This window comes from Salvelinus alpinus, chromosome 27 (assembly GCF_045679555.1).
Source record: "Salvelinus alpinus chromosome 27, SLU_Salpinus.1, whole genome shotgun sequence".
Lineage (NCBI taxonomy): Eukaryota > Metazoa > Chordata > Actinopteri > Salmoniformes > Salmonidae > Salvelinus > Salvelinus alpinus.
In genome coordinates, this window is record NC_092112.1 from 32,869,264 (window position 1) to 32,895,986 (window position 26,723).

The following is a 26,723-nucleotide window of genomic DNA, read 5'->3' on the forward strand; positions in this document are numbered from 1 at the left end:
TTAGGACTGTTTGAGCACCATGGACAGCTACACGGCTGTCTTGATTCATCCCAGGGGAGCTGTGAGTGTGGCTGTCCATGGTGCTGGAAACAGTGCTATTAGTCTTGCTGCAGACTAGAGCTCGTTCTGAAACATGGTTATCAATCACCATTGTGTTTGTCTGGAGCTATATTTACATATTAAGTTGCTGTATTGCAAAAGACATGCTTTCACACACTGTAAATTATAAAGTCTCAATTTTGGACTAACATACTAGCACTGAATTTGTAGTTGACTATTTCAGTAAATAAGCCTTAATTGTCCTGATTTATTTTTCTTGGATTCTGGTTTTGTTTAATCAGCCTATTTCATTGTAAGGTGTTTCAGAGTGTCAGTGCCTTATTGTCATTCTGCTTCCTCAGAGGTTCATCCAGTACCTGGCCTCCAGGACCGCTCTGTTCAATCTCAGCAACTTTATCGACAAAACAGGCTCCCACGGTAAGTGCACTTCCTGTATGTTTGTGGAGGGAAGCAGGTGGATTCCCTCCCAGTTGAGACCATAAACGGATACAGTAGATGAGATGTGAGACTACCTGGAGGTACAGAAGGAGAGGATGAGAGGAGAGAGGAGGAGGAGAACAGGAGACTGGAGGAGAGAGAGGCAGAGACAGGAGTAGAGGCAGAGACAGGTGGAGAGAGGAGGAGAGGCGGGAAGAGACATGAGGTGGAAAGAGAAAGAGACGGGAGGTGAGGCGGAAAGAAAAAGAGACGGGGGTGAGGCAGAGACGGGGGGTGAGGCAGAGACGGGGGGGTGAGGCAGAGACGGGAGGAGAGGCAGGGAGGAGAGGCAGAGAGGTAGAGACAAGAGGAGAAGAGACGGGAGGATAGGCAGAGAGAGGAGGAGAGGCAGAGAGATGTGGAGACGGGAGGAGAGGCAGAGAGAAGCAGAGACGGGAGGAGAGGCGGAGATGGGAGGAGAGGCATAGAGAGGCGGAGATGGGAGGAGAGGCATAGAGAGGCGGAGATGGGAGGAGAGGCATAGAGAGGGGGAGATGGGAGGAGAGGCATAGAGAGGCGGAGATGGGAGGAGAGGCATAGAGAGGCGGAGATGGGAGGAGAGGCATAGAAAGGCGGAGACGGGAGGATAGGCATAGAGAGGCGGAGATGGGAGGAGAGGCATAGAGAGGCGGAGACGGGAGGAGAGGCATAGAGAGGCGGAGATGGGAGGAGAGGCATAGAGAGGCGGAGATGGGAGGAGAGGCATAGAGAGGCGGAGATGGGAGGAGAGGCATAGAGAGGCGGAGACGGGAGGAGAGGCATAGAGAGGCGGAGATGGGAGGAGAGGCATAGAGAGGAGGAGAGACAGAGAGAAGCGGAGACGGGAGGAGAGGCAGAGAGAAGAAGAGAGGCGGAGACGGGAGGAGAGGCAGAGAGAAGCGGAGACGGGAGGAGAGGCGGAGACGGGAGGAGAGGCAGAGACAGGAGGAGAGGCAGAGAGAAGAAGAGACAGGAGGTGAGGCAGAGAGAAGCGGAGACAGGAGGAGAGGCAGAGAGAGGAGGAGAGGCGGAGACAGGCGGAGAGGCATAGAGAGGCGGAGACAGGAGGAGAGGCATAGAGAGGCGGAGACGGGAGGAGAGGCGGAGACGGGAGGAGAGGCATAGAGAGGCGGAGAGAAGCGGAGAGGCAGAGAGAAGAAGAGACAGGAGGAAAGGCGGAGACAGGAGAAGGGGCGGAGACAGGAGGAGAGGCAGAGAGGAGAGGCAGAGAGGAGAGGCAGAGAGGAGAGGCAGAGAGGAGAGGCAGAGAGGAGAGGCAGAGAGAAGAGGAGAGGAAGAGGAGAGGCGGAGACATTAGGAGACAGGAGGAGAGGCGGAGACAGGAGGAGAGGCGGAGACAGGATAAGACGGGAGGAGAGGCAGAGAGAGGAGGAGACAGGAGGAGAGGCAGAGAGAGGTGGAGACAGGAAGAGAGGCAGAGAGAGGTGGAGACAGGAAGAGAGGCAGAGAGAGGTGGAGACAGGAGGAGAGGCAGAGAGAGGTGGAGACGGGAGGAGAGGCAGAGAGAGATGGAGACAGGAGGAGAGGCAGAGACAGGAGGAGAGGCAGAGACAGGAGGAGAGGCAGAGACAGGAGGAGAGGCGGAGACAGGAGGAGACAGGAGGAGAGGCGGAGACAGGAGGAGACAGGAGGAGACAGGAGGAGAGGCAGAGACAGGAGGAGAGGCAGAGACAGGAGGAGAGGCGGAGACAGGAGGAGACAGGAGGAGACAGGAGGAGAGGCGGAGACAGGAGGAGACAGGAGGAGAGGCGGAGACAGGAGGAGAGGCAGAGACAGGAGGAGACAGGAGGAGACAGGAGGAGACAGGAGGAGACAGGAGGAGAGGCAGAGACAGGAGGAGACAGGAGGAGAGGCAGAGACAGGAGGAGAGGCAGAGACAGGAGGAGACAGGAGGAGAGGCGGAGACAGGAGGAGAGGAGAGGCAGAGACAGGAGGAGACAGGAGGAGAGGCAGAGACAGGAGGAGAGGCGGAGACAGGAGAAGACGGGAGGAGAGGCAGAGAGAGGAGGAGACGGGAGGAGAGGCAGAGAGAGATGGAGACAGGAGGAGAGGCAGAGAGAGGTGGAGACAGGAGGAGAGGCAGAGAGAGGTGGAGACAGGAAGAGAGGCAGAGAGAGGTGGAGACAGGAAGAGAGGCAGAGAGAGGTGGAGACAGGAGGAGAGGCAGAGAAAGGTGGAGACAGGAGGAGAGGCAGAGAGAGGTGGAGACGGGAGGAGAGGCAGAGAGAGATGGAGACAGGAGGAGAGGCAGAGACAGGAGGAGAGGCAGAGACAGGAGGAGAGGCAGAGACAGGAGGAGAGGCGGAGACAGGAGGAGAGGCGGAGACAGGAGGAGAGGCGGAGACAGGAGGAGAGGCAGAGACAGGAGGAGAGGCAGAGACAGGAGGAGAGGCAGAGACAGGAGGAGACAGGAGGAGAGGCGGAGACAGGAGGAGACAGGAGGAGAGGCGGAGACAGGAAGAGAGGCAGAGAGAGGTGGAGACAGGAAGAGAGGCAGAGAGAGGTGGAGACAGGAGGAGAGGCAGAGAAAGGTGGAGACGGGAGGAGAGGCAGAGAGAGGTGGAGACGGGAGGAGAGGCAGAGAGAGATGGAGACAGGAGGAGAGGCAGAGACAGGAGGAGAGGCAGAGACAGGAGGAGAGGCAGAGACAGGAGGAGAGGCGGAGACAGGAGGAGAGGCGGAGACAGGAGGAGAGGCGGAGACAGGAGGAGAGGCGGAGACAGGAGGAGAGGCAGAGACAGGAGGAGAGGCAGAGACAGGAGGAGAGGCAGAGACAGGAGGAGACAGGAGGAGAGGCGGAGACAGGAGGAGACAGGAGGAGAGGCGGAGACAGGAAGAGAGGCAGAGAGAGGTGGAGACAGGAAGAGAGGCAGAGAGAGGTGGAGACAGGAGGAGAGGCAGAGAAAGGTGGAGACGGGAGGAGAGGCAGAGAGAGGTGGAGACGGGAGGAGAGGCAGAGAGAGATGGAGACAGGAGGAGAGGCAGAGACAGGAGGAGAGGCAGAGACAGGAGGAGAGGCGGAGACAGGAGGAGAGGCAGAGACAGGAGGAGAGGCAGAGACAGGAGGAGAGGCAGAGACAGGAGGAGAGGCAGAGACAGGAGGAGACAGGAGGAGAGGCGGAGACAGGAGGAGACAGGAGGAGAGGCGGAGACAGGAGGAGAGGCGGAGACAGGAGGAGAGGCGGAGACAGGAGGAGAGGCGGAGACAGGAGGAGAGGCGGAGGAGAGGCGGAGACAGGAGGAGAGGCGGAGACAGGAGGAGAGGCAGAGACAGGAGGAGACAGGAGGAGACAGGAGGAGAGGCAGAGACAGGAGGAGAGGCAGAGACAGGAGGAGACAGGAGGAGAGGCAGAGACAGGAGGAGACAGGAGGAGAGGCAGAGACAGGAGGAGACAGGAGGAGGATAGGAGGAGACGGACCATCTGGAAGAGAGGAAATTACTGGCCTTATAATTACATAATGAACAGGATTAAGCATGCAATGTGCACACGCAAAACATAGTACTGTACGTGTACAGATGTGGGATCTTAATCAATAAATCACATGTACTTATAAAGCAGAGACAGGAGGAGAGGCAGAGACAGGAGGAGAGGCAGAGACAGGAGGAGAGGCAGAGACAGGAGGAGAGGCAGAGACAGGAGGAGAGGCAGAGACAGGAGGAGAGGCAGAGACAGGAGGAGAGAGGAGGAGAGGCGGGAAGAGACATGAGGTGGAAAGAGAAAGAGACGCGAGGTGAGGCGGAAAGAGAAAGAGACGGGGGTGAGGCAGAGACGGGGGGTGAGGCAGAGACGGGGGGGTGAGGCAGAGATTGGAGGAGAGGCAGGGAGGAGAGGCAGAGAGGTAGAGACAAGAGGAGAAGAGACGGGAGGATAGGCAGAGAGAGGAGGAGAGGCAGAGAGAAGCGGCGACGGGAGGAGAGGCAGAGAGAAGCAGAGACGGGAGGAGAGGCGGAGATGGGAGGAGAGGCATAGAGAGGCGGAGACGGGAGGAGAGGCATAGAGAGGCGGAGACGGGAGGAGAGGCATAGAGAGGCGGAGACGGGAGGAGAGGCATAGAGAGGCGGAGACGGGAGGAGAGGCATAGAGAGGCGGAGACGGGAGGAGAGGCATAGAGAGGCGGAGATGGGAGGAGAGGCATAGAGAGGGGGAGATGGGAGGAGAGGCATAGAGAGGCGGAGATGGGAGGAGAGGCATAGAGAGGCGGAGATGGGAGGAGAGGCATAGAGAGGCGGAGACGGGAGGAGAGGCATAGAAAGGCGGAGACGGGAGGAGAGGCATAGAGAGGCGGAGATGGGAGGAGAGGCATAGAGAGGCGGAGACGGGAGGAGAGGCATAGAGAGGCGGAGACGGGAGGAGAGGCATAGAGAGGCGGAGACGGGAGGAGAGGCATAGAGAGGCGGAGACGGGAGGAGAGGCATAGAGAGGCGGAGACGGGAGGAGAGGAGGAGAGGCATAGAGAGGCGGAGACAGGAGGAGAGGCATAGAGAGGCGGAGACGGGAGGAGAGGCATAGAGAGGCGGAGATGGGAGGAGAGGCATAGAGAAGAGGAGAGACAGAGAGAAGCGGAGACGGGAGGAGAGGCAGAGAGAAGAAGAGAGGCGGAGACGGGAGGAGAGGCAGAGAGAAGAAGAGAGGCGGAGACGGGAGGAGAGGCAGAGAGAAGAAGAGAGGCGGAGACGGGAGGAGAGGCAGAGAGAAGCGGAGACGGGAGGAGAGGCGGAGACGGGAGGAGAGGCATAGAGAGGCGGAGACGGGAGGAGAGGCATAGAGAGGCGGAGATGGGAGGAGAGGCATAGAAAGGCGGAGATGGGAGGAGAGGCATAGAGAGGCGGAGATGGGAGGAGAGGCATAGAGAGGCGGAGACGGGAGGAGAGGCATAGAGAGGCGGAGATGGGAGGAGAGGCATAGAGAGGCGGAGATGGGAGGAGAGGCATAGAGAGGCGGAGACGGGAGGAGAGGCATAGAGAGGCGGAGACGGGAGGAGAGGCATAGAGAGGCGGAGACGGGAGGAGAGGCATAGAGAGGCGGAGATGGGAGGAGAGGCATAGAGAGGCGGAGACGGGAGGAGAGGCATAGAGAGGTGGAGACGGGAGGAGAGGAGGAGAGGCATAGAGAGGCGGAGACAGGAGGAGAGGCATAGAGAGGCGGAGACAGGAGGAGAGGCATAGAGAGGCGGAGATGGGAGGAGAGGCATAGAGAGGCGGAGATGGGAGGAGAGGCATAGAGAGGCGGAGATGGGAGGAGAGGCATAGAGAGGCGGAGATGGGAGGAGAGGCATAGAGAGGCGGAGATGGGAGGAGAGGCATAGAGAGGCGGAGACGGGAGGAGAGGCATAGAGAGGCGGAGATGGGAGGAGAGGCATAGAGAGGAGGAGAGACAGAGAGAAGCGGAGACGGGAGGAGAGGCAGAGAGAAGAAGAGAGGCGGAGACGGGAGGAGAGGCATAGAGAGGCGGAGACGGGAGGAGAGGCATAGAGAGGCGGAGATGGGAGGAGAGGCATAGAGAGGAGGAGAGACAGAGAGAAGCGGAGACGGGAGGAGAGGCAGAGAGAAGAAGAGAGGCGGAGACGGGAGGAGAGGCAGAGAGAAGCGGAGACGGGAGGAGAGGCGGAGACGGGAGGAGAGGCAGAGACAGGAGGAGAGGCAGAGAGAAGAAGAGACAGGAGGTGAGGCAGAGAGAAGCGGAGACAGGAGGAGAGGCAGAGAGAGGAGGAGAGGCGGAGATAGGCGGAGAGGCATAGCGAGGCGGAGACAGGAGGAGAGGCATAGAGAGGCGGAGACGGGAGGAGAGGCGGAGACGGGAGGAGAGGCATAGAGAGGCGGAGAGAAGCGGAGAGGCAGAGAGAAGAAGAGACAGGAGGAAAGGCGGAGACAGGAGAAGAGGCGGAGACAGGAGGAGAGGCAGAGAGGAGAGGCAGAGAGGAGAGGCAGAGAGAAGAGGAAGAGAGAAGAGGTAGAGAGAAGAGGAGAGGAAGAGGAGAGGCGGAGACAGGAGGAGAGGCGGAGACATTAGGAGACAGGAGGAGAGGCGGAGACAGGAGGAGAGGCGGAGACAGGAGAAGACGGGAGGAGAGGCAGAGAGAGGAGGAGACGGGAGGAGAGGCAGAGAGAGATGGAGACAGGAGGAGAGGCAGAGAGAGGTGGAGACAGGAGGAGAGGCAGAGAGAGGTGGAGACAGGAGGAGAGGCAGAGAGAGGTGGAGACAGGAAGAGAGGCAGAGAGAGGTGGAGACAGGAAGAGAGGCAGAGAGAGGTGGAGACAGGAGGAGAGGCAGAGAGAGGTGGAGACAGGAGGGGAGGCAGAGAGAGGTGGAGACGGGAGGAGAGGCAGAGAGAGATGGAGACAGGAGGAGAGGCAGAGACAGGAGGAGAGGCAGAGACAGGAGGAGACAGGAGGAGAGGCAGAGACAGGAGGAGACAGGAGGAGAGGCAGAGACAGGAGGAGACAGGAGGAGACAGGAGGAGAGGCAGAGACAGGAGGAGACAGGAGGAGAGGCGGAGACAGGAGGAGACAGGAGGAGAGGCGGAGACAGGAGGAGACAGGAGGAGAGGCGGAGACAGGAGGAGAGGCGGAGACAGGAGGAGAGGCAGAGACAGGAGGAGACAGGAGGAGACAGGAGGAGAGGCAGAGACAGGAGGAGAGGCAGAGACAGGAGGAGAGGCAGAGACAGGAGGAGACAGGAGGAGAGGCAGAGACAGGAGGAGACAGGAGGAGAGGCAGAGACAGGAGGAGACAGGAGGAGGATAGGAGGAGACGGACCATCTGGAAGAGAGGAAATTACTGGCCTTATAATTACATAATGAACAGGATTAAGCATGCAATGTGCACACGCAAAACATAGTACTGTACGTGTACAGATGTGGGATCTTAATCAATAAATCACATGTACTTATAAAGCAGAGACAGGAGGAGAGGCAGAGACAGGAGGAGAGGCAGAGACAGGAGGAGAGGCAGAGACAGGAGGAGAGGCAGAGACAGGAGGGATTTGAAGGAGACAGGAGGAGACGGGCCATCTGGAAAGAGAGGAAATTACTGGCCTTATAATTACATAATGAACAGTAGCAAGCATGCAATGTGCGCACGCGAAACATAGTACTGTACGTGTACAGATGTGGGATCTTAATCAATCATTCAATCAATCAAATGTATTTATAAATCCCTTCTTATATCAGCTGATGTCACAAAGTGCTGTACAGAAACCCAACCTAAAACCCCAAACAGCAAGCAATGCAGATGTAGAAGCACGGTGGCTAGGAAAAACTCCCTTGAAAGGCCGGAACCTAGGAAGAAACCTAGAGAGGAACCAGGCTATGAAGGGTGGCCAGTCCTCTTCTGGCTGTGCCGGGTGGAGATTATAACGGAACATGGCCAAGATGTTCAAATGTTCATAGATAACCAGCTGGTTCTAATAATAATAATAATCGTTGTGGTTGTAGAGAGTGCAACAGGTCAGCACTTCAGGAGTAAATGTCAGTTGGCTCAGGTCAGTATCTCTCGCTCCTGCTGTCTCTAGAGAGTTGAAAACAGCAGGTCTGGGATAAGGTAGCACGTCCGGTGAACAGGTCAGGGTTCCATAGCCGCAGGCAGAACAGTTGAAACTGGAGCAGCAGCACGACCAGGTGGACTGGGGACAGGAGAAATACTTCAGATATAACAGACTGACCCTAGCCCCCCGACACAAATTATTGCAGCATAAATACTGGAGGCTGAGACAGGAGGGGTCGGGAGACACTGTGGCCCTGTCCGAAGATACCCCCAGACAGGGCCAAACAGACAGGATATAACCCCACCCACTTTGCCATCCCCACGGCACGAACCCGGACAGGAAGATAACATCAGTGACTCAACCCACTCAAGTGACGCACCCCTCCTAGGGACGGCATGGAAGAGCACCAGTAAGCCAGTGACTCAGCCCCTGTAATAGGGTTTAAGGCAGAGAATCCCAGTGGAGAGAGGGGAACTGGCCAGGCAAAGACAGCAAGGGCGGTTCGTATCTCCAGTGCCTTTCCGTTCACCTTCACACTCCTGGGCCAGACAACACTCAATCATAGGACCTACTGAAGAGATGAGTCTTCAGTAAAGACTTAAAGGTTGAGACCGAGTCTGCGTCTCTCACATGGATAGGCAGACCATTCCATGAAAATTGATCTCCATAGGAGGAAGCCCTGCCTCCAGCTGTTTGCTTAGAAATTATAGGGACAATAAGGAGGCCTGCGTCTTGTGACAGTAGCATACGTGTAGGTATCCACCGCAAGACCAAATCGGAAAGATAGCTAGGAGCAAGCCTATGTAATGCTTTGTAGGTTAGCAGTAACACCTTGAAATCAGCCCTAGCCTTAACAGGAAGCCAGTGTAGAGAGGTTAGCACTGGAGTAATATGATAAAAATGTTTGGTTCTAGTCAAGATTCTATCAGCCGTGTTTAGCACTAACTGAAGTTTATTTAGTGCTTTATCCGGGTAGCCGGAAAGTAGAGCATTGCAGTAGTCTAACTTAGAATTGACAAAAGCCACGATACATTTTTCTGCATCATTTTTGGACAGAAAGTTTCTGATTTTTGCAATGTTACGTGGATGGAAAAAAGCTGTCCTTGAAGCAGTCTTGGTATGTTCGTCAAAAGAGAGATCAGGGTCCAGAGTAACGCCGAGGTCCTTCAGTTTTATTTGAGACGACTGCACAACCATTACGATTAATTGTCAGATTCAACATAAGATCTTTGTTTCTTGGGACCTAGAACTAGCATCTCTGTTTTTTCCGAGTTTAAAAGTAGAACATTTTCCGCCATCCACTTCCTTATGTCTGAAACACAGGCTTCCAGGGAGGGTAATTTTGGGGTTTCACCATGTTTCATCAAAATGTACAGCTGTGTGTCGTCCACATAGCAGTGAAAGTTAACACGTTTCCAAATGACATTACCAAGAGGTAAAATACATAGTGAAAACAATAGTGGTCCTAAAACGGAGCCTTGAGGAACACCGAAATTTACAGTTGATTTGTCAGAGGACAAACCATCTACAGAGACAAACTGATATCTTTCTGACAGATAAGATCTAAGCCAGGCCAGAACTTGTCGGTGTAGACCAATTTGGGTTTCCAATCTCTCCAAAAGACTGTGGTGGCCAATGGTATCAAAAGCAGTACTAAAGTGTAGGATCACGAGGACAGATGCAGAGCCTCGGTCTGAAGCCATTAAAAGGTCATTTACCACCTTCACAAGTGCAGTCTCAGTGCTATGATGGGGTCTAACACCAGACTGAAGCATTTCATATACATTGTCTGTCTTCAGAAAGGCAGTGAGTTGCTGCGCAACAGCTTTTTCATTTTTTTTTTAGAGGAATGGAAGATTCGGGTACAGGCCAATTTAAAATATATATATTTTCTGGGTCAAGGTTTGGCTTTTTCAAGAGAGGCTTTATTACTGACACTTTTAGTGAGTTTGGTACACATCCGGTGGATAAAGAGCCGTTTATTATGTTCAATATACGAGGGTCAAGCACAGGAAGCAGCTCTTTCAGTAGTTTAGTTGGAATAGGATCCAGTATGCAGCTTGAAGGTTTAGAGGCCATGACTATTTTCATCAATGTGTCAAGAGATATAGTATTAAAAAACTTGAGTGTCTCCCTTGATCCTAGGTCCAGGAAGTGTTGTGCAGATTCAGGACAACTGAGCTTTGGAGGAATACGCAGATTGAAAGAGGAGTCCGTAATTTGCTTTCTAATGATCATGATCTTTTCCTCAAAGAAGTTCATGAATTTATCACTGCTGAAGTGAAAGCCGTTGTCTCTTGGGGAATGCTGCTTTTTAGTTAGCTTTGCGACAGTATCAAAAATAAATTTAGGATTGTTCTTATTTTCCTCAATTAAGTTGGAAAAATAGGATGATCGAGTAGCAGTGAGGGCTCTTCGATACTGCACGGTACTGTCTAGCCAAGCTAGTCGGAAGACTTCCAGTTTGGTGTAGCGCCATTTACATTCCAATTTTCTGGAAGCTTGCTTCAGAGCTCGGGTATTTTCTGTATACCAGGGAGCTAGTTTCTAATGACAAATGTTTTTTGTTTTTAGGGGTGCGACTGCATCCAGGGTATTATGCAAGGTTAAATTAAGTTCCTCAGTTAGGTGGTTAACCGTTTTTTTATTCTGACGTCCTTGGGTAGGTGCAGGGAGTCTGGAAGGGCATCTAGGAATCTTTGGGTTGTCCGAGAATTTATAGCACGGCTTTTGATGATCCTTGGTTGGGGTCTGAACAGATTATTTGTTGCGATTGCAAACGTAATAAAATGGTGGTCTGATAGTCCAGGATTATGGGGAAAAACATTAAGAACCACAACAAGATCACCCTGTTGCAGGAGAACTTTCCTGCAATGCTGGACATTTCAAACTTGTAGTGTATTTGAGGTTTAAAAAGGCTTCTGAAGTTTTTAATTTCCACTTTGAAATTTCATACATTTTCGTAAGGGAAAATCAGGTATCAACCACTACCAAAATGTCCATTAATTATAGTCCACATAATAATTCACATTTCCTGTTGCTGCGGGATTATTTTCCTCTGTAGCAAACTGGCTCAAATGGAGATCCTACATCTGTACACACATCCATGCACTCTTACACGCACATTCACACGCACACTAAACTGCTTCCTGCCTCTGATTGCTATTTCCTGCGCTTGTCACCAGTGTCTTGCCCTGGTCTCATTATAGATCCCGTGTCTCATCGTACTGTCTCTCATCCTAACGTAAACAAGAAAAAGAGCTACTGCAACCCTCCCCTTCAATCCCCTTCAAAGCTCCTCTACAATCAGATACACGACTTGCAAAACTGAATGGCCTTTACATTTCATCAGGAGCTTTACCTTTGGTGTGACATGAATGTGGTGCTCTCTTCTTTCTCTAGGCTATGACATGTCTACGTTCATCAGACGTTACGGCCGCTACCTCAATGAGAGGGCCTTTGCCTACCGCCAGATGGCTTTCGACTTCACCAAAGTCAAGAAAGGGTCAGTCACTTCCCTGTCTCTCTTCGTCACTGAGGCCCACCTGTCGTTCACCTTGTCACTGAGGCCCACCTCGTACTGTCGTTCACCTCGTCACTGAGGCCCACCTGTCGTTCGCCTCGTCACTGAGGCCCACCTCATACTGTCATTCACCTCATCACTGAGGACATTTTGTAATTTACCTCATCCATGAGGCCCTCGTTATGCTTTCCCCTGTGTGTTTCCTCCACAGTGCTGAAGGGGTGATGAGGACAATGGCTCCAGACAAGCTGTTAAAAGGCATGCCCGTCCTGCAGACCCAGATCGACACACTGCTGGAGTTTGATGTGAGTTGGACATGCAGTTTATCATTGATCTGTTTACAACTGTCTGTCTGCCTGTCTGTCTGTCTGTGGGCCTTTGGTCATTTGTGAATTAGCTGACCACTGTACTATGTCAGGTCACAAAGAATACTGTTAACCAACTGTTTATTTTCCTGTGTTACATTTTCTCTCTCTCTCAATAGCAATGATGCTATTTGTTCTATTGACCCTGACATTTCTGTGGGGGTGAACAATGTTTTAGTACAGCAGAATATTGCTGGAGTTTAATGCATCTTCTGTTGAACTACATAAATGAAACGCTTTTGAAAGGTCTCTCTTTCTCTCCCAGGTCCACCCCAAGGAGCTGAATAACCCTATCATCAACGCAGCGTTCCTGCTGCTCTTCAAGGATCTGGTCAAGCTGTTTGCCTCCTACAACGATGGGGTCATTAATCTATTAGGTGAGCTAGACATGTCATTGTGTGCTTCCCAAATGGCACCTTATTTCCTTTATAGTGCACTACTTTTGACCAGAGACCTATGGGCCCTGGTCAAAAGTAGTGTACTATTAAGGGAAAAGGGTGCCATTTGGGAAGCAGACCAATTAAAAGATAAGTTACTTCCTTTCACCGTGTAGCGATTTAGAAGATGCTCTTATTCTTAACAACTGTTAAATGTCTGTAGAGAAATACTTTAAGATGAAGAAGAGCGACTGCAAGGAGGCCTTGGAGATCTATAAGAGGTTCCTGACCAGGGTCACCAAGATCGGAGAGTTCATGAAGCTCGCTGAGGTAAAGGAAACTTCTTAACGGATTAGGCTGTATTCTAACTAACTTATATCCAAGTGAAACTCACACCGAGCTTGCTCACATACAGTGTCTCTCTATTTTGAACGTAAGGTTATGATGCACGGATATGATTGTGAAGTTGTCTCTTGTGTGTGTTTTGTTCCACAGACAGTCGGTGTCGAAAAAAATGACATTCCAGACATCAACTATGTAAGTCACTGGTCTTTGTGCTTTCTCTCTGGAAGGATAATGGCATAGTTGTAACACACACACACACATCCATCCTAATCTCTCCCCTGCGATCCCAGTGTCTGCACCCTCGAGTGGTGACGAACCTCATAGACTCAGACGATGAGGACTGTCCCTTTAAGCCTATCGAGGACCCGGTAACCATAGAGACATGGAGTGGCTTGGCAGAGTGCCTGTTTGGGAGGATGGGGTTTTGGCATGGGATAATTCTACAGACTGACACTTCTGACTGCAGTGCATTTCTGTGTGTTTATTTGCATGTGTGTGTGCTTCCGTGCACAAACGACTGAAGAGTTTAAGTTAAATGTTCCTTAACACTTCATTCTACAGGCCGTTGAGTTTATAGAAAAGTGGGATGAGTTAAAAATGAAGGGTCTGGAGTGGTGCTGCCATATAAATAGAATTGGATGCTGTGTTATTTGAAGTGTTGGCATGCAGATGAGTAAGGAAGTCAGTCACATAAACCTGTTGTTTCTGTGTCTCTGATTGGTTCTCTCTTCTCTGACCCTCAGGCTCCCAGTAGCATCCTGGAGTCTCTGGAGACACACATGAACAGCTTGGAGGGGAAGAAGGGGTAAGAGGACCCTCTCTAACCACACCATTTCAAAAAGAGCTAAAATGCGGAAATGGCTCTCTTGGTGTCTGTACACAGAGAAAATCTGAATTGAGAAATGAGAGGGTGAGAAACTAGATAGACTCATAACTTGGGCTCTATTCACCTTATTTAGCCCTGCCCACTTGACCCTGTTCCTGATCGAATGCAGCCTGGTCTCATAGACTAGATGTAACATAGTAAATGTAAATCCGGGACAGTATGATATATTACGTTTGGTATGTTTATATAAGACAAATGGTTACTTAAGGAAAAAACGAAAGTAGGGTGGTTGGTCAGGGTGGATGGGTGAGCGTATAATGCGAACGTTTAGCAGACCAAAGTCTACAAGTTTGATGGACATGATGGACAACGTTAGCATTTTAGCTAATTAGCAACTTTTCAACTACGTACAACTTACATTTACATTTACATTTAAGTCATTTAGCAGACGCTCTTATCCAGAGCGACTTACAAATTGGAAAGTTCATACATATTCACCCTGGTCCCCCCGTGGGGAATGAACCCACAACCCTGGCGTTGCAAGCGCCATGCTCTACCAACTGAGCCACACGGGACCTTTTAAGCTGCTTTGCAACTACTTAGCATGTTAACTAACCATTCCCCAACCCTAAACTTAACCCTTTTAGCTAAACCTTGTAGCTAACCCTTCCCCTAACCTTAACCCTTTAACCTAACTCCTAAACTTAACCTTAACCCCTAGTCTAGCTAACTTTAGCCACCTAGCTAGAATTCGTAACATATCATACGTTTTGCAAATTCAGAACATATAAAACGAATTGTAATTGGTAACATATCTTACAAAATGAGTGATGGACATCCACAAATGAATACATACAATATGAAACTTAACTTATCATACTAAATGGAGTGTCTCGGATTTACTTACAGAAACATACGAAATGCACTGAGATCAGGCTGGTTTTCCTCCTTCCAGCCCATTCATAAATAAGCAAGACTATCGTTAAATATGAATTACATTTGTTAAAACTATGAAATAACGAGCACAGAATTTGAAATATATGATAATTATATGCTGAGGAATATTATTGAAAAAAATGGTGCTTGTTTTCACGTAGTAAGAACACTTCATAATATTAGACTGTATATAATGCTCATTATCCATACAGGCTATCCCTTTTCAATCAAAGATCAATTATTGAACTGACAGTGTTGTTAGCCACAGAATATCAATGACAAAATACAGAAACTGTGCCAAAATGTTTTATGTAGATAACATTAGGATATTTGCCATCTGAGAATGCTAATTTGGTAATTTCAGCGTCCAAGTGCTATTACTAGTCTACGTGATAACAAACATTAAAATTTTTCAATCATTTCAGTCAACATAGAATTAACATATCTTTCAAATGTGCACATTATTTATGTGTTTTGAGAAATGTAATCCCTATTTAATGATGGTTCGCTTGTTTGTGAATGGGTGGCAGGCTGAATCCTGTCCCAACACCACAGTTCCCAAGACCGTTTTGTGTTATCTTTTCCTTTAATCCTTCTTCTCTCTTTGTTCCTTTCTGTTCATCATTGGGGATCAAAGTGAAGGGTGAGCAGGAACGATTTCTTTGGGGTTTGACAGATGAGTTTATTGTAAAGTCATGAAAATAAGTTTAAAAGATCATTTAAATGTAGATGACTTCAGCTGTGAAAGGTGATATCTAGCACTGATGAAATTTAAATATGAACTATTCCGTCTCTCTTTCAGGTCTCCAACAAAGGTGAGTTGAAGATTACAAATGATTTTCCCTGCCTTTCTATTTCTGGTTATATGTCGACACATAGATAGTAATAAGGCTCTCCCTCTCTATTCCAGGGGTCCCCCACCAATAACGTGTCCCCGACCTCCACCCCCGCCAAATCTGCAGCCGCTGTGCCCACCCTAGTGCCGCCACCCGAAGAAGCCACTGAGTGAGTGACTACTTCCTCTGCCTACCACAGTTTACCTCGTCACCTCAGGGATTTCCTCAGTTCTGGCATTCAACCATTCTATCTGTTCCATTTATTTGGTAAAACTGTGAATAAGAGTCCATTATTCCTTCCCCTTCCATTCTCTCTCTATCCCTCTATCTCTCTCTAGTTCTCTGTTTGATCTGGACCCTCTGTCCTCCTCTGGTCCGTCAGCAGGAGCCTCAGCAGCCCCTATGTCCTGGGGAGGTAATGTCCCACATCAAAACTTGATAGTTTAATTCTTAATTAAAACTTACTGGTAGTTCCATTATCTAATTAACATGAATATAATTGCATTTTCCTCCATCACCTTCTCCCATGCTGTTCTGGGGATGCTGCCACAGACCTCCTTGGATCAGGTGAGTGTTATCCCACAGTGCCCCTGGCTTTAACCTCTCTAGTGTATTAACATTAACAGAGCGTGTCATCTCTAGATCTCCCAATGTGTTTCATAGTGTTGCTCTAGTCTCAATAGTCTATTTCTCTCTCTTTGTTTCTCTCTGCTCTCTATCCCTCCCTCCCATCCCCTGGTTTGGTTCATTCGGGGGCTTTAATTCTGGGGTTGATTTTGTTTTTCGGTTGTTTCTTTGAAATTGGGTTGATTTGATACCTTCATTTGGTTCTAACGGGGCCTTTCTGGTTGCTTTGGTTACTATGGGGTATTTTGGGGGATGATTTCTGGGGGTTGTTTTGGTACCTTGTTTTGGGTTTGGTTGGTACACCACGTGGGTACCTGCAGAAATGGGCGAGTCCATGCTTCCTGACCCCACCCTCGCTGTAGACACCGCTCCCTCTCCCGCGGGGGTAACGCCCACCCCTGTAGCCGCAGAGCCAGGAGTCACTCTGGCTCCTCCCCCTAGTGCGGCCGCCACCACCTCCTCCGGTGCGACGAATATGGATCTGCTGGGAGGTCAGTGGGCTTCTGGAGGATTCCCAACCACAGAATCTCTGCTGGACAGCTCAATCCCAACCAACCCTCCACATGCACACACAGGAGATACAGTGTAGTGTTCTCTACATGCATGTACACACACTAATGCATATGTTTAGTCTCTGCATGTACATACACACAGTGACCCAGATACCCCAAAACAAACACATCCATTTGGGAAGAACATGGCAAGCAACACACATACTGGTATGCATTTTGTACATCTTATGCTCATTGACACAGATCTACACACAGAGACAAGCATGCTCACACTTGTAGACCCACTCAGACATGCTACCCATACATTTTCACATGCTTCATTTTGTTTGATCGTCCGACAGCTTTTCCTTAACTTCAGAGAAAAGCCAATCTATCAAACAGAGTCATGTTCTTTATTGCCGCCTAAAAGACACATTGCTTTGCTTCTGGTTTCATTCTGTGGCCTGCTTGTCCAGTTATGTAGTGCAACAGACCTAGTTACCACTTTCTAGTTTAGTTGTAGCTAAAGCCCGCCTTCCATAGGCCTTGCTGTGCCTCCTGTCTGTATTCTCATTTATCCTTCACCGGTCAATCATTCATGCCACAAAGTAAATGTTTTGTAACTAATCTAAACTGAATTTATTACAGTAATCAAAAGATGGCTCAGTTAAATAGTATCTCTCTGCAATATATCTCTCTGCAATAAAATAAGTATATTACATATCTTATGCCTGACATTACATTACAAGTATTTAATATAGGTACACTATATTAACTAAATGAAATACCTAACAAAGTAAAAGTAGTATTTCTAAACTCTGCTGAGGCACAGACCATCTTTTAGGTGGCTTCTTCCTGTTCTGACTTACTCTCTTTCTTGTCTGTCTTGTTTCTTTTCTCTGTTCTCTCCGTATCTCTCGCTGTACCTCGCTCTCTGTCGTCTGTGTGTGTGTTGGGTATCAGATGCGTTTTCCACCCCTGCTCCCGCCTCTGATGCCGCGGCCGAGGGCGGGGCCCCGGCCTCCACGCCAACCCCAGCTGCCGACGCCGCAGCCGGTGGGTTACAGGACGTGTGTCTGCCTGTGTAAATGGCTGTGTGTATATTTTTGTGGCTGTACTCGAGTGCTCGGTGCATCCATGCTTATGTGTTTGTGTGTGTGGAGAGTGTGTTCCAACAGTTGATCCCTTTGCTGTGAGTGGGTGTAGCTACTTTCCCTAGAAAGGTGCTGCTGTTGGTTGTTTCTGGGCATGGCTGTTGCTGTTACTATGGAGATTGTTGCTGAGGTTGATTTTAGGACAGTGGTTGACCACCATGATAGATACCACCTGGGGTTTCCTTTCACTCTGTAAATCCCAAAATGCATCTGCAAGCTCTGTGGTTACACTCTGTAAATCTGGTCTAGTATGGGTATTTCAGAGAGTATAATGAGAGAGTGTGAATACTACTAATACTGCTTTCTCCAATATGTTTCCCTCTTTTCACAAATCGTGTTCTTTTCTTATCATTTTTCATGCTTATTTTCCAGATTCTCTTGATCATACGGTACTTCATAGTGTTTTACATGTACTGTATGTTTATGAAGAATATGGAGCGGTGAACTCCCTAATTAAGCTCGTATCTTCAGAATTTCAGCAGAATGCACCTATTCCTCCTCCCTATTTCACAGAATATAGCTCTTGCCATACCTCTAGGTTTATTTCACACTGTGTTATGGTGGTTGTGTAATATCTCCATCCCCCTTGTCATCCCCTCCCTGGTTCTTTCCTCCCAAAGACCCCTTTGCCCCCACTGGTAGCAGCTCAAATGCAGTAGGCCCAGGGCTGGACCTGTTTGCCATGATGCCAATGGAGAACAACTGCTTTAACTCAGTGGCGCCCCCTCCTGCCCCCTCATCCGCCATCGCAGCACCCATCCCCCCCACCACCCCATCGATAGACCTCTTCAGTGGTAAATGTTTACACGTGTGTGGTACTTTTTTAACCTTTTCTTTTCTTCTCTTTTGTCCTTGTCCTCTACTCTGCATCTGTGTCCTGTCCTCTCCTGCATTTTACCCGTCAACTGCATTGTTCCTTTCTCTTTGTGAGGCTAACTTGCACATATCACGCTTCCTCTGCTTCCTTTCAGCTTGGATGCATTCTCCCCAGGTGCCTCTCTGCTCCTGCATTGGCTTTCAATCACAATTGTTAATCTAATGAGTCATTGTTTGTAGTCTGCTGTTCTCATTTAAATTGTGTGTGTGTGTTGTGTACTTGTCCTGTAGCTATGTTTGATTCAATGCCAGATCCAAGCTTCACCAAAGCAGACCCTGCCCCCAGTGTTGACATGTTTGGAGCAGGTACCCAAACTCACTCCATCTGCCTTCTTTCTCAGCATGTGTTTGGAGTGCTGTTTTTTATATGTACATTTGTGCATTATTGTAATTCAAGGATACTTATTGTATTTTGTTGTTTGTGTGAGTTTGTTTAGTTGGTATGGGTTTGTTTGATTGTGTGATGTACGTGTGAATTATACTGTGACATTTGCACATAATTCACACACTGTGTGTTCTACCCCTCCTCTACCCCTCCCCTTATAGCAGATGCATTCTCCTCCCCTGCCCCCTTCCTCTCCTCAGACCCCCCAACGGACAAGGGGGCGATCATGGACATGTTTGGGGGTGGGTAAATGTACACCCTCCCCCCACCTCTCACTATCCCCCTTGCTGCTGGTCGACGGTCTTCAAATGAGTGGCCTTTTGTAAAAATCTTTCTAAGCAGGAAAGCCCTAACTTTAACTGATTATTTGATTGATTATTTTCATGTTATTCACCTTCATCAGCATTTCTCGTTCCGTTTCTCTGTATGTTTTTGGTGACCCATAAAGTTGTTACTGTAGTTAAGGAGTTAGCTGTGTTATTCAGGATGGACTGACTTTTCAACGTCCTCTACAATTTTTTGAGTTTGTATCACTTAGTAGATGTAGACTTGTCACAGCATATTGGGATCAAAGGAGTTTCTATTGGTGTGTTTGAGACTATTGGTGTGTACGTGTGTTTACCTGTGTATGTCTACTGTCCTATCTGACAATGATAACGCTGTTCTATCTGTTTGGCGTTCCTAGTGTGGAGCCGATGGCTGACTTCTTAACTCTTCTCTGCCCTCATGCTGCACTGTTAATGGCTTGGCCCACCTTGGCCTGGTATGGTTTGGTTTGACCCATTAGACTCCACCGGTGGAGAAACCCAACCTGCTGCACCTGCAGCTGCCTCTGGTGCTGAGCTGATGGCAGGTAATGTACCTACTGATGCACGACACACCCACGAGGCATGACACAAACAACAGGCATGAACATTCACATTGTATGCAAGACATATAACAGTAAATACACCACATATAGGGTTACAAAGGTAGGGTGTATTACTGGAAACTTTCTAAATTTACCAGTAAACGACCAGAATCTTTGGTTACTTTGAAGGTTTATTTGGATTTCTATCAGATGACATCTAGTGGCCTTTTTGGGTACTTCAGATACATAGTATCATGTAATATAATCTTATTCATATGTATATTAGATATAGATTAGGTTATTCGATTATTAATAATTGTGAATAATAATGATAATAAATATAGTAATTCTATATCATTATTTATATATATATATAATGTATATATATATTACAACACACACACACACATGGAATCATGTAGTAACCAAAAATAGTGTTAAACAAAACAAAATATATTTTCGATTCTTCAAATTAGCCACCCTTTGATGACAGCTTTGCACACTCTTAGGATTCTCTCAACCAGCTTCATGAGGTAGTCACCTGGAATGCATTTCAATTGACAGGTGTGCCTTGTTAAAAGTTAATTTGTGGAATCTCTTTCCTTCTTAATGCATTTGAGCCAATCAGTTATGTTGTGACAAGGTAGGGGTGGTATACAGAAGATAGCCCTATTTGGTAAAAGATCAAGTCCATATTATGGCATGAACAGCTGAAATAAGCAAAGAGTAACAACAGTCCATCATTACTTTAAGACATGAAGGTCAGTCAATACAGAAAATGTCAAGAACTTTGAAAGTTTCTTCAAGTGCAGTCACAAAAACCATTAAGCGCTATGATGAAACCGGCTCTCATGAGGACCGTCACAGGAAAGGAAGACCCAGAGTTACCTCTGCTGCGGAGAATAAGTTCATTAGAGTTACCAGCCTCAGAAATTGCAGCCCAAATAAATGTTTCAGAGTTCAAGTAACAGACACATCTCAACATCAACTGTTCAGAGGAAACTGCGTGAATCAGGCCTTCATGGTCGAGTTGCTGCAAGGAAACCAATAAAAAGAAAAGACTTGCTTGGGTCACGAGCAACAGACACGGTGAAATCTGTCCTTTGGTCTGATGAGTCCAAATTTGAGATTTTTGGTTCCAACCGCCGTGTCTTTGTGAGACGCAGAGTAGGTGAAAGGATGATCTCCACATGTGTGGTTCCCACCGTGAAGCATAGAGGAGGTGGTGTGGGGGTGCTGGTGACACTGTCAGTGATTTATTTAAAATTCAAGGCACACTTAACTAGCATGGCTACCACAGCATTCTGCAGCGATACGCCATCCCATGTGGTTTGCGCGTAGTGGGACTATCATTTGTTTTTCAACAGAACAATAACCCAAAACACACCTCCAGACTGCGTTGTTTGTACAGATGAACGTGGTACCTTCAGGCGTTTGGAAATTGCTCCCAAGGATGAACCAGACTTGTGGAGGTCTACAACTTTTTTTCTGAGGTCTTGGCTGATTTCTTTTGATTTCCCATGATGTCAAGCAAAAGAGGCACTGAGTTTGAAGGTAGGCCTTGAAATACATCCACAGGTACACCTCCAATTGACTCAAATGATGTCAATTAGCCTATCAGAAGCTTCTAAAGCCATGACATCATTCCTGGAATTTTCCAAGCTGTTTAAAGGCACAGTCAACTTAGTGTATGTAAACTTCTGACCCACTAGAATTGTGATACAGTGAAATAATCTGTCTGTAAACAATTGTTGGAAAAATTACTTGTGTCATGCACGAAGTAGATGTCCTAACCGACTTGCCAAAACTATAGTTTGTTAACAAGAAATTTGTGGAGTGGTTGAAAACAAGTTTTAATGACTCCAACCTAAGTGTATGTAAACTTCCGACTTCAACTGTACATATGAGATAAGTAATGCGAGATACGTAAACATTATTAAAGTGGCATTATTAAAGTGACTAGTGTTCCATTTATTAAAGTGGCCAATGATATCAAGTCTGTAGGTAGGCATCCGCCTCTCTGTGCTAGTGATGGCTGTTAAACAATCTGATGGCCTTGAGATAGAAGCTGTTTTTCAATCTCTCTGTCCCATTTTTGATGCACCTGTACTGACCTCGCCTTCTGGATGGAAGCGGGGTGAACAGGCAGTGGCTTCGGTGGTTAATGACCTTGATTATATTTTTTGCCCTCCTGTGACATCGGGTGTTGTAGGTGTCCTGGAGGGAAGGTAAGGGCTATTTTGACCAAGATGGGAGAGTGATGGAGTGCTGCATCAGATGACCTGGCCTCCACAATCACCCAACCTCAACCCAATTGAGTTGGACCACAGAGTGAAGAAAAAGCAGCCAAGAAGTGCTCAGCATATGTGGGAACTCCTTCAAGACCATTGAAAATGCATTCCTCATGAAGCTGGTTGAGAGAATTCCAAGAGTGTGCAAAGCTGTCATCAAGAGTGTGCAAAGCTGTCATCAAGAGTGTGCAAAGCTGTCATCAAGGCAAAGTGTAGCTACTTTGAAGAATTTCAAGTATAAAATATATTTAGATTTGTTTAACACTTTTTGGGGTTACTACCTGATTCCATGTGTTATTTCATAGTTGTGATGTCTTCACTATTATTCTACAATGTATAAAATAGTAAAAAATAAAGAAAAATTCTTGAATGAGTAGGTGTGTCCAAACTTTTGACTGGTACTGTATATGAACATGTCTGTCTGAATGAATACATCCTGAGTGTATGTAACTTGTGAACATACCTTGGTTTTATGGCCATTCCACATGCACATGCTGTTGTGTATGGTCATTCTCATTCTAGATTCTTTCCATAGATGTCTCTCTCTCTGTTGGTGTGTTCATTGGTTGACTTTTTCACATTTTACTGTGGCAACTTTCCCTGTGCTTACCAGGTTTATGATCAAGGCTGTCACTGCCATGCATGTTATGTAAATGACGATTTGCAAGTACTACTGCTTAAGCCTTAACTCTCTCTCTCCTCCATCTCTCTTTCTCTCGCAACATTTGTCATCTCTCAACTCACTCCATTATTTTTCCCTCCACTACTGTCCTTCTGTCCCTTTCTTCTTACCCTTACATCCTCTCCTTCTCTTTCCCTCCCTCCCTCTGTTCTCTCTCTTTCCCGCTGCACTTTATCTCACTCACTCGCGCGCTCTCTCACAATCTTTGTCCTGTCTCACTTTCTATTTCTCTCTCTTTCTCTCTCGTCCCTCTATTGCTCCTCTCTCTCTCCATCTGGCTCTGGGGCTGGCTCATTGCTTGCTTCCTGCTCTCTGATTGGGTGAGTGTTCTGGCTCATTGATGTGCTGTTTCCCACAGTGCATTGCTGCATTGCAGTAAGAGAGCAACTGCTGCTGTTCTTTTCCCTCTGCTCTGACAGATGCCTAATAAATAGGGTGTGTGAGATGCTCACATCACAATGCCCATTTAGCTTGGTACTGCCTCCTCCCTCTAGAGTAGTGGCTGCATCCTTACTGTCACCAAGATACAAAGGATGATGCCCCATCTCAAACAAGCTAGCTAATAGGATAGTAATACTATTTAGTAGAGTTGAGTAGACAGCATATTTATGCTGTTGATTTATATTACATGGAGAGTATCACTTTAACTGTGTGTGAGTGTGTGTGTTGAGGCACAGTATAAGCCCTCAGTCATACTGAGTATCAGTATGAGGACTTGCCTCTTGTTAACATTCCAATGTTGTGCTCCTCTCTGATCACTGTTGTCATGGAGACCCTCTCGATGGGTTGTCATGGTAATCCCACTCGTAAGGAGGACCCCTCTGTTATGATCAGAGAGGATTATTGTGGCTGTTTCTCACTTCTCTCTCTCTCTCTCTCTCTCCCTCCCTCTCCCCCCTCCACTCCATTCCTATCTCTCCCCCCTCCTATGTGTCTCCTGTAGCGTTTGATGGTCTAGGGGATGTGTTGATGCCTGCTATGACGCCCCAGACTGGGGCCGCCTCATCTCCAGTTAAACATATGGGAGGGGACCTAGACGCCACCATGGCTAGCATGGCTAGCAGTAAGTCTCTGAACAGAGTCTCTGAGCAGACACAGGACAGGGATTCTCAATTTGGCCTGAATAATTTCAGCATCATGGTGCTGTCCATCTATGCATAGACATGTTCCTATAACCAATCTCACCTTATTGTAACGTTACTTACACTCAGTGGACCATTTATTAGGTACACCCATCTAGTACTGGGTCAGACCCCCCTTTGCCTCTAGAACAGCCTGAATTATTTGGGGCACCGTTGACACCAGGCAGGATGGGGCCATGGACTCGTGCTGCTTATGCCAAATCCTGACTCTGCCATCAGCATGGCACAACACGAAACCGGGATTCCTCGGACCAGGCAGTGGTCCACTCCTCAATTGTCCAGTGTTGGTGATCGTGTGCCCACTGGAGCCGCTTTGTTTTTAGCTGATCGGGGTGGAACCCTGTGTGGCCGTCTACAGCAATAGCCCATCCGTGACAAGGACCGGCGGGTTGTGCGTTCTGAGATGCCGTTCTGCACACCTCAGTTGTACTGCGACGTTATTTGCCTGTTTGTAACCCACCTGTTAGCTTGCACCGACGATCATAGCAAGCTCAAAGTCGCTTAGGTCACTTGTTTTGCCCAATCTAACGTTCAATTGAAATGTAACTGAATGCTTCGATGCCTGTCTGCCTACTTTGTATGGCAAGCCATGGCCACGTGACTCAACGTCTGTAGGAGCGAACATTTTCCATGAACGGCTACTGAGTGTACATGGTAGTTACATAGCCAGATACAGTAGAGGTACATCATGTTACATAGCCAGATACAGTAGAGGTACATAATGTTACATAGCCAGATACAGAAGAGGTACATAATGTTACATAGCCAGATACAGAAGAGGTGCATAATGTTACATAGCCAGATACAGTAGAGGTACATCATGTTACATAGCCAGATACAGTAGAGGTACATAATGTTACATAGCCAGATACAGTAGAGGTACATAATGTTACATAGCCAGATACAGAAGAGGTACATAATGTTACATAGCCAGATACAGAAGAGGTACATAATGTTACATAGCCAGATACAGAAGAGGTACATAATGTTACATAGCCAGATACAGAAGAGGTACATAATGTTACATAGCCAGATACAGAAGAGGTGCATAATGTTACATAGCCAGATACAGTAGAGGTACATCATGTTACATAGCCAGATACAGTAGAGGTACATAATGTTACATAGCCAGATACAGTAGAGGTACATAATGTTACATAGCCAGATACAGAAGAGGTACATAATGTTACATAGCCAGATACAGAAGAGGTACATAATGTTACATAGCCAGATACAGTAGAGGTACATAATGTTACATAGCCAGATACAGAAGAGGTACATAATGTTACATAGCCAGATACAGAAGAGGTACATAATGTTACATAGCCAGATACAGAAGAGGTACATAATGTTACATAGCCAGATACAGAAGAGGTGCATAATGTTACATAGCCAGATACAGAAGAGGTACATAATGTTACATAGCCAGATACAGAAGAGGTACATAATGTTACATAGCCAGATACAGTAGAGGTACATACTGTTACATAGCCCAATACAGTAGAGGTACATCATGTTACATAGCCAGATACAGTAGAGGTACATAATGTTACATAGCCAGATACAGAAGAGGTACATAATGTTACATAGCCAGATACAGAAGAGGTACATAATGTTACATAGCCAGATACAGTGTAATTACAATAGAGGTACATCATGTTACATAGCCAGATACAGAAGAGGTACATAATGTTAAATAGCCAGATACAGTGTAATTACAGTAGAGGTACATAATGTTACATAGCCAGATACAGTGTAATTACAGTAGAGGTACATAATGTTACATAGCCAGATACAGTGTAATTACAGTAGAGGTACATAATGTTACATAGCCAGATACAGTGTAATTACAGTAGAGGTACAATAATGTTACATACCCAGATACAGTAAAGGTACATAATGTTACATAGCCAGATACAGAAGAGGTACATAATGTTACATAGCCAGATACAGTAGAGGTACATAATGTTACATAGCCAGATACAGTAGAGGTACATAATGTTACATAGCCAGATACAGTAGAGGTACATCATGTTACATAGCCAGATACAGAAGAGGTACATAATGTTACATAGCCAGATACAGTAGAGGTACATACTGTTACATAGCCAGATACAGTAGAGGTACATAATGTTACATACCCAGATACAGTAGAGGTACATAATGTTACATAGCCAGATACAGTAGAGGTACATAATGTTACATAGCCAGATACAGTAGAGGTACATAATGTTACATAGCCAGATACAGTAGAGGTACATCATGTTACATAGCCAGATACAGTATAGGTACATAATGTTACATAGCCAGATACAGAAGAGGTACATAATGTTACATAGCCAGATACAGTGTAATTACAGTAGAGGTACATAATGTTACATAGCCAGATACAGTGTAATTACAGTAGAGGTATGAAATGTTACATAGCCAGATACAGTGTAATTACAGTAGAGGTACAATAATATTACATAGTACTTGCAACTGTTATAAGATATTAAATGTACAATATTCTGTCTGACTGGGAAATGTCTTATTTTCTCTCTTTCAGATCTGGGAATGGGGAGCCAAAAAATGTAAGTTTTTCCTGTTTTGAGTATGTGTTACTGTGTGTTTCGACATGTCATTTAATGTCATGGATTACAATCACATAGCATTTTCCAAGCGCTCAATGAGCTTTACATTTTAAGAGGTTGGGGGCCTCTGTCTTTTCTTCCTCTTTCTATTTGCTTACTGACTGATTGACATCTCTTCCGCAGGGGGGAGAACACGATGGGAAGCGGAGGCTGGTCAACTCCTCAGGTAGCTCCTCCAAGTTGGGGCGCTCCCATGGTAAATCTGGTCTTTGTCATATAGCATGGAGTGCAGCCACATGGCAGTGACAGGCATGGCATGGAGCCAATCACACGCACCTCTCCTCTCTGACTCTCCAGGGTGGTCCAATCACATTTGGAATATGGACATTAGGAATTTGGTGTTTGGTTTAAAGGGGTGAACAT

General features: G+C 47.3%; 1 protein-coding gene across 2 annotated transcripts in view; it reads left to right on the forward strand.

Moving 5' to 3' along the window:
• Positions 1-26,723, forward strand: part of LOC139556426 (clathrin coat assembly protein AP180-like) — a 37,619-nt gene that overhangs the window by 7,267 nt on the left and 3,629 nt on the right. The window contains exons 3-22 of one of the 2 annotated variants that reach the window (XM_071370364.1): positions 402-477; positions 11,424-11,526; positions 11,756-11,849; positions 12,175-12,286; positions 12,510-12,616; positions 12,782-12,823; positions 13,375-13,436; positions 15,031-15,036; positions 15,196-15,208; positions 15,304-15,398; positions 15,568-15,644; positions 15,782-15,796; positions 17,311-17,403; positions 18,122-18,295; positions 18,609-18,683; positions 18,924-19,004; positions 19,550-19,615; positions 23,529-23,648; positions 26,276-26,300; positions 26,484-26,556. In XM_071370364.1, the coding sequence (XP_071226465.1) occupies positions 402-477; positions 11,424-11,526; positions 11,756-11,849; positions 12,175-12,286; positions 12,510-12,616; positions 12,782-12,823; positions 13,375-13,436; positions 15,031-15,036; positions 15,196-15,208; positions 15,304-15,398; positions 15,568-15,644; positions 15,782-15,796; positions 17,311-17,403; positions 18,122-18,295; positions 18,609-18,683; positions 18,924-19,004; positions 19,550-19,615; positions 23,529-23,648; positions 26,276-26,300; positions 26,484-26,556 (1,509 nt within the window). Of the gene's footprint in view, positions 1-401; positions 478-11,423; positions 11,527-11,755; positions 11,850-12,174; positions 12,287-12,509; positions 12,617-12,781; positions 12,824-13,374; positions 13,478-15,030; positions 15,037-15,195; positions 15,209-15,303; positions 15,399-15,567; positions 15,645-15,781; positions 15,797-17,310; positions 17,404-18,121; positions 18,296-18,608; positions 18,684-18,923; positions 19,005-19,549; positions 19,616-23,528; positions 23,649-26,275; positions 26,301-26,483; positions 26,557-26,723 lie in introns of those variants that run through there. The other variant, XM_071370363.1, reaches the window with a different exon arrangement.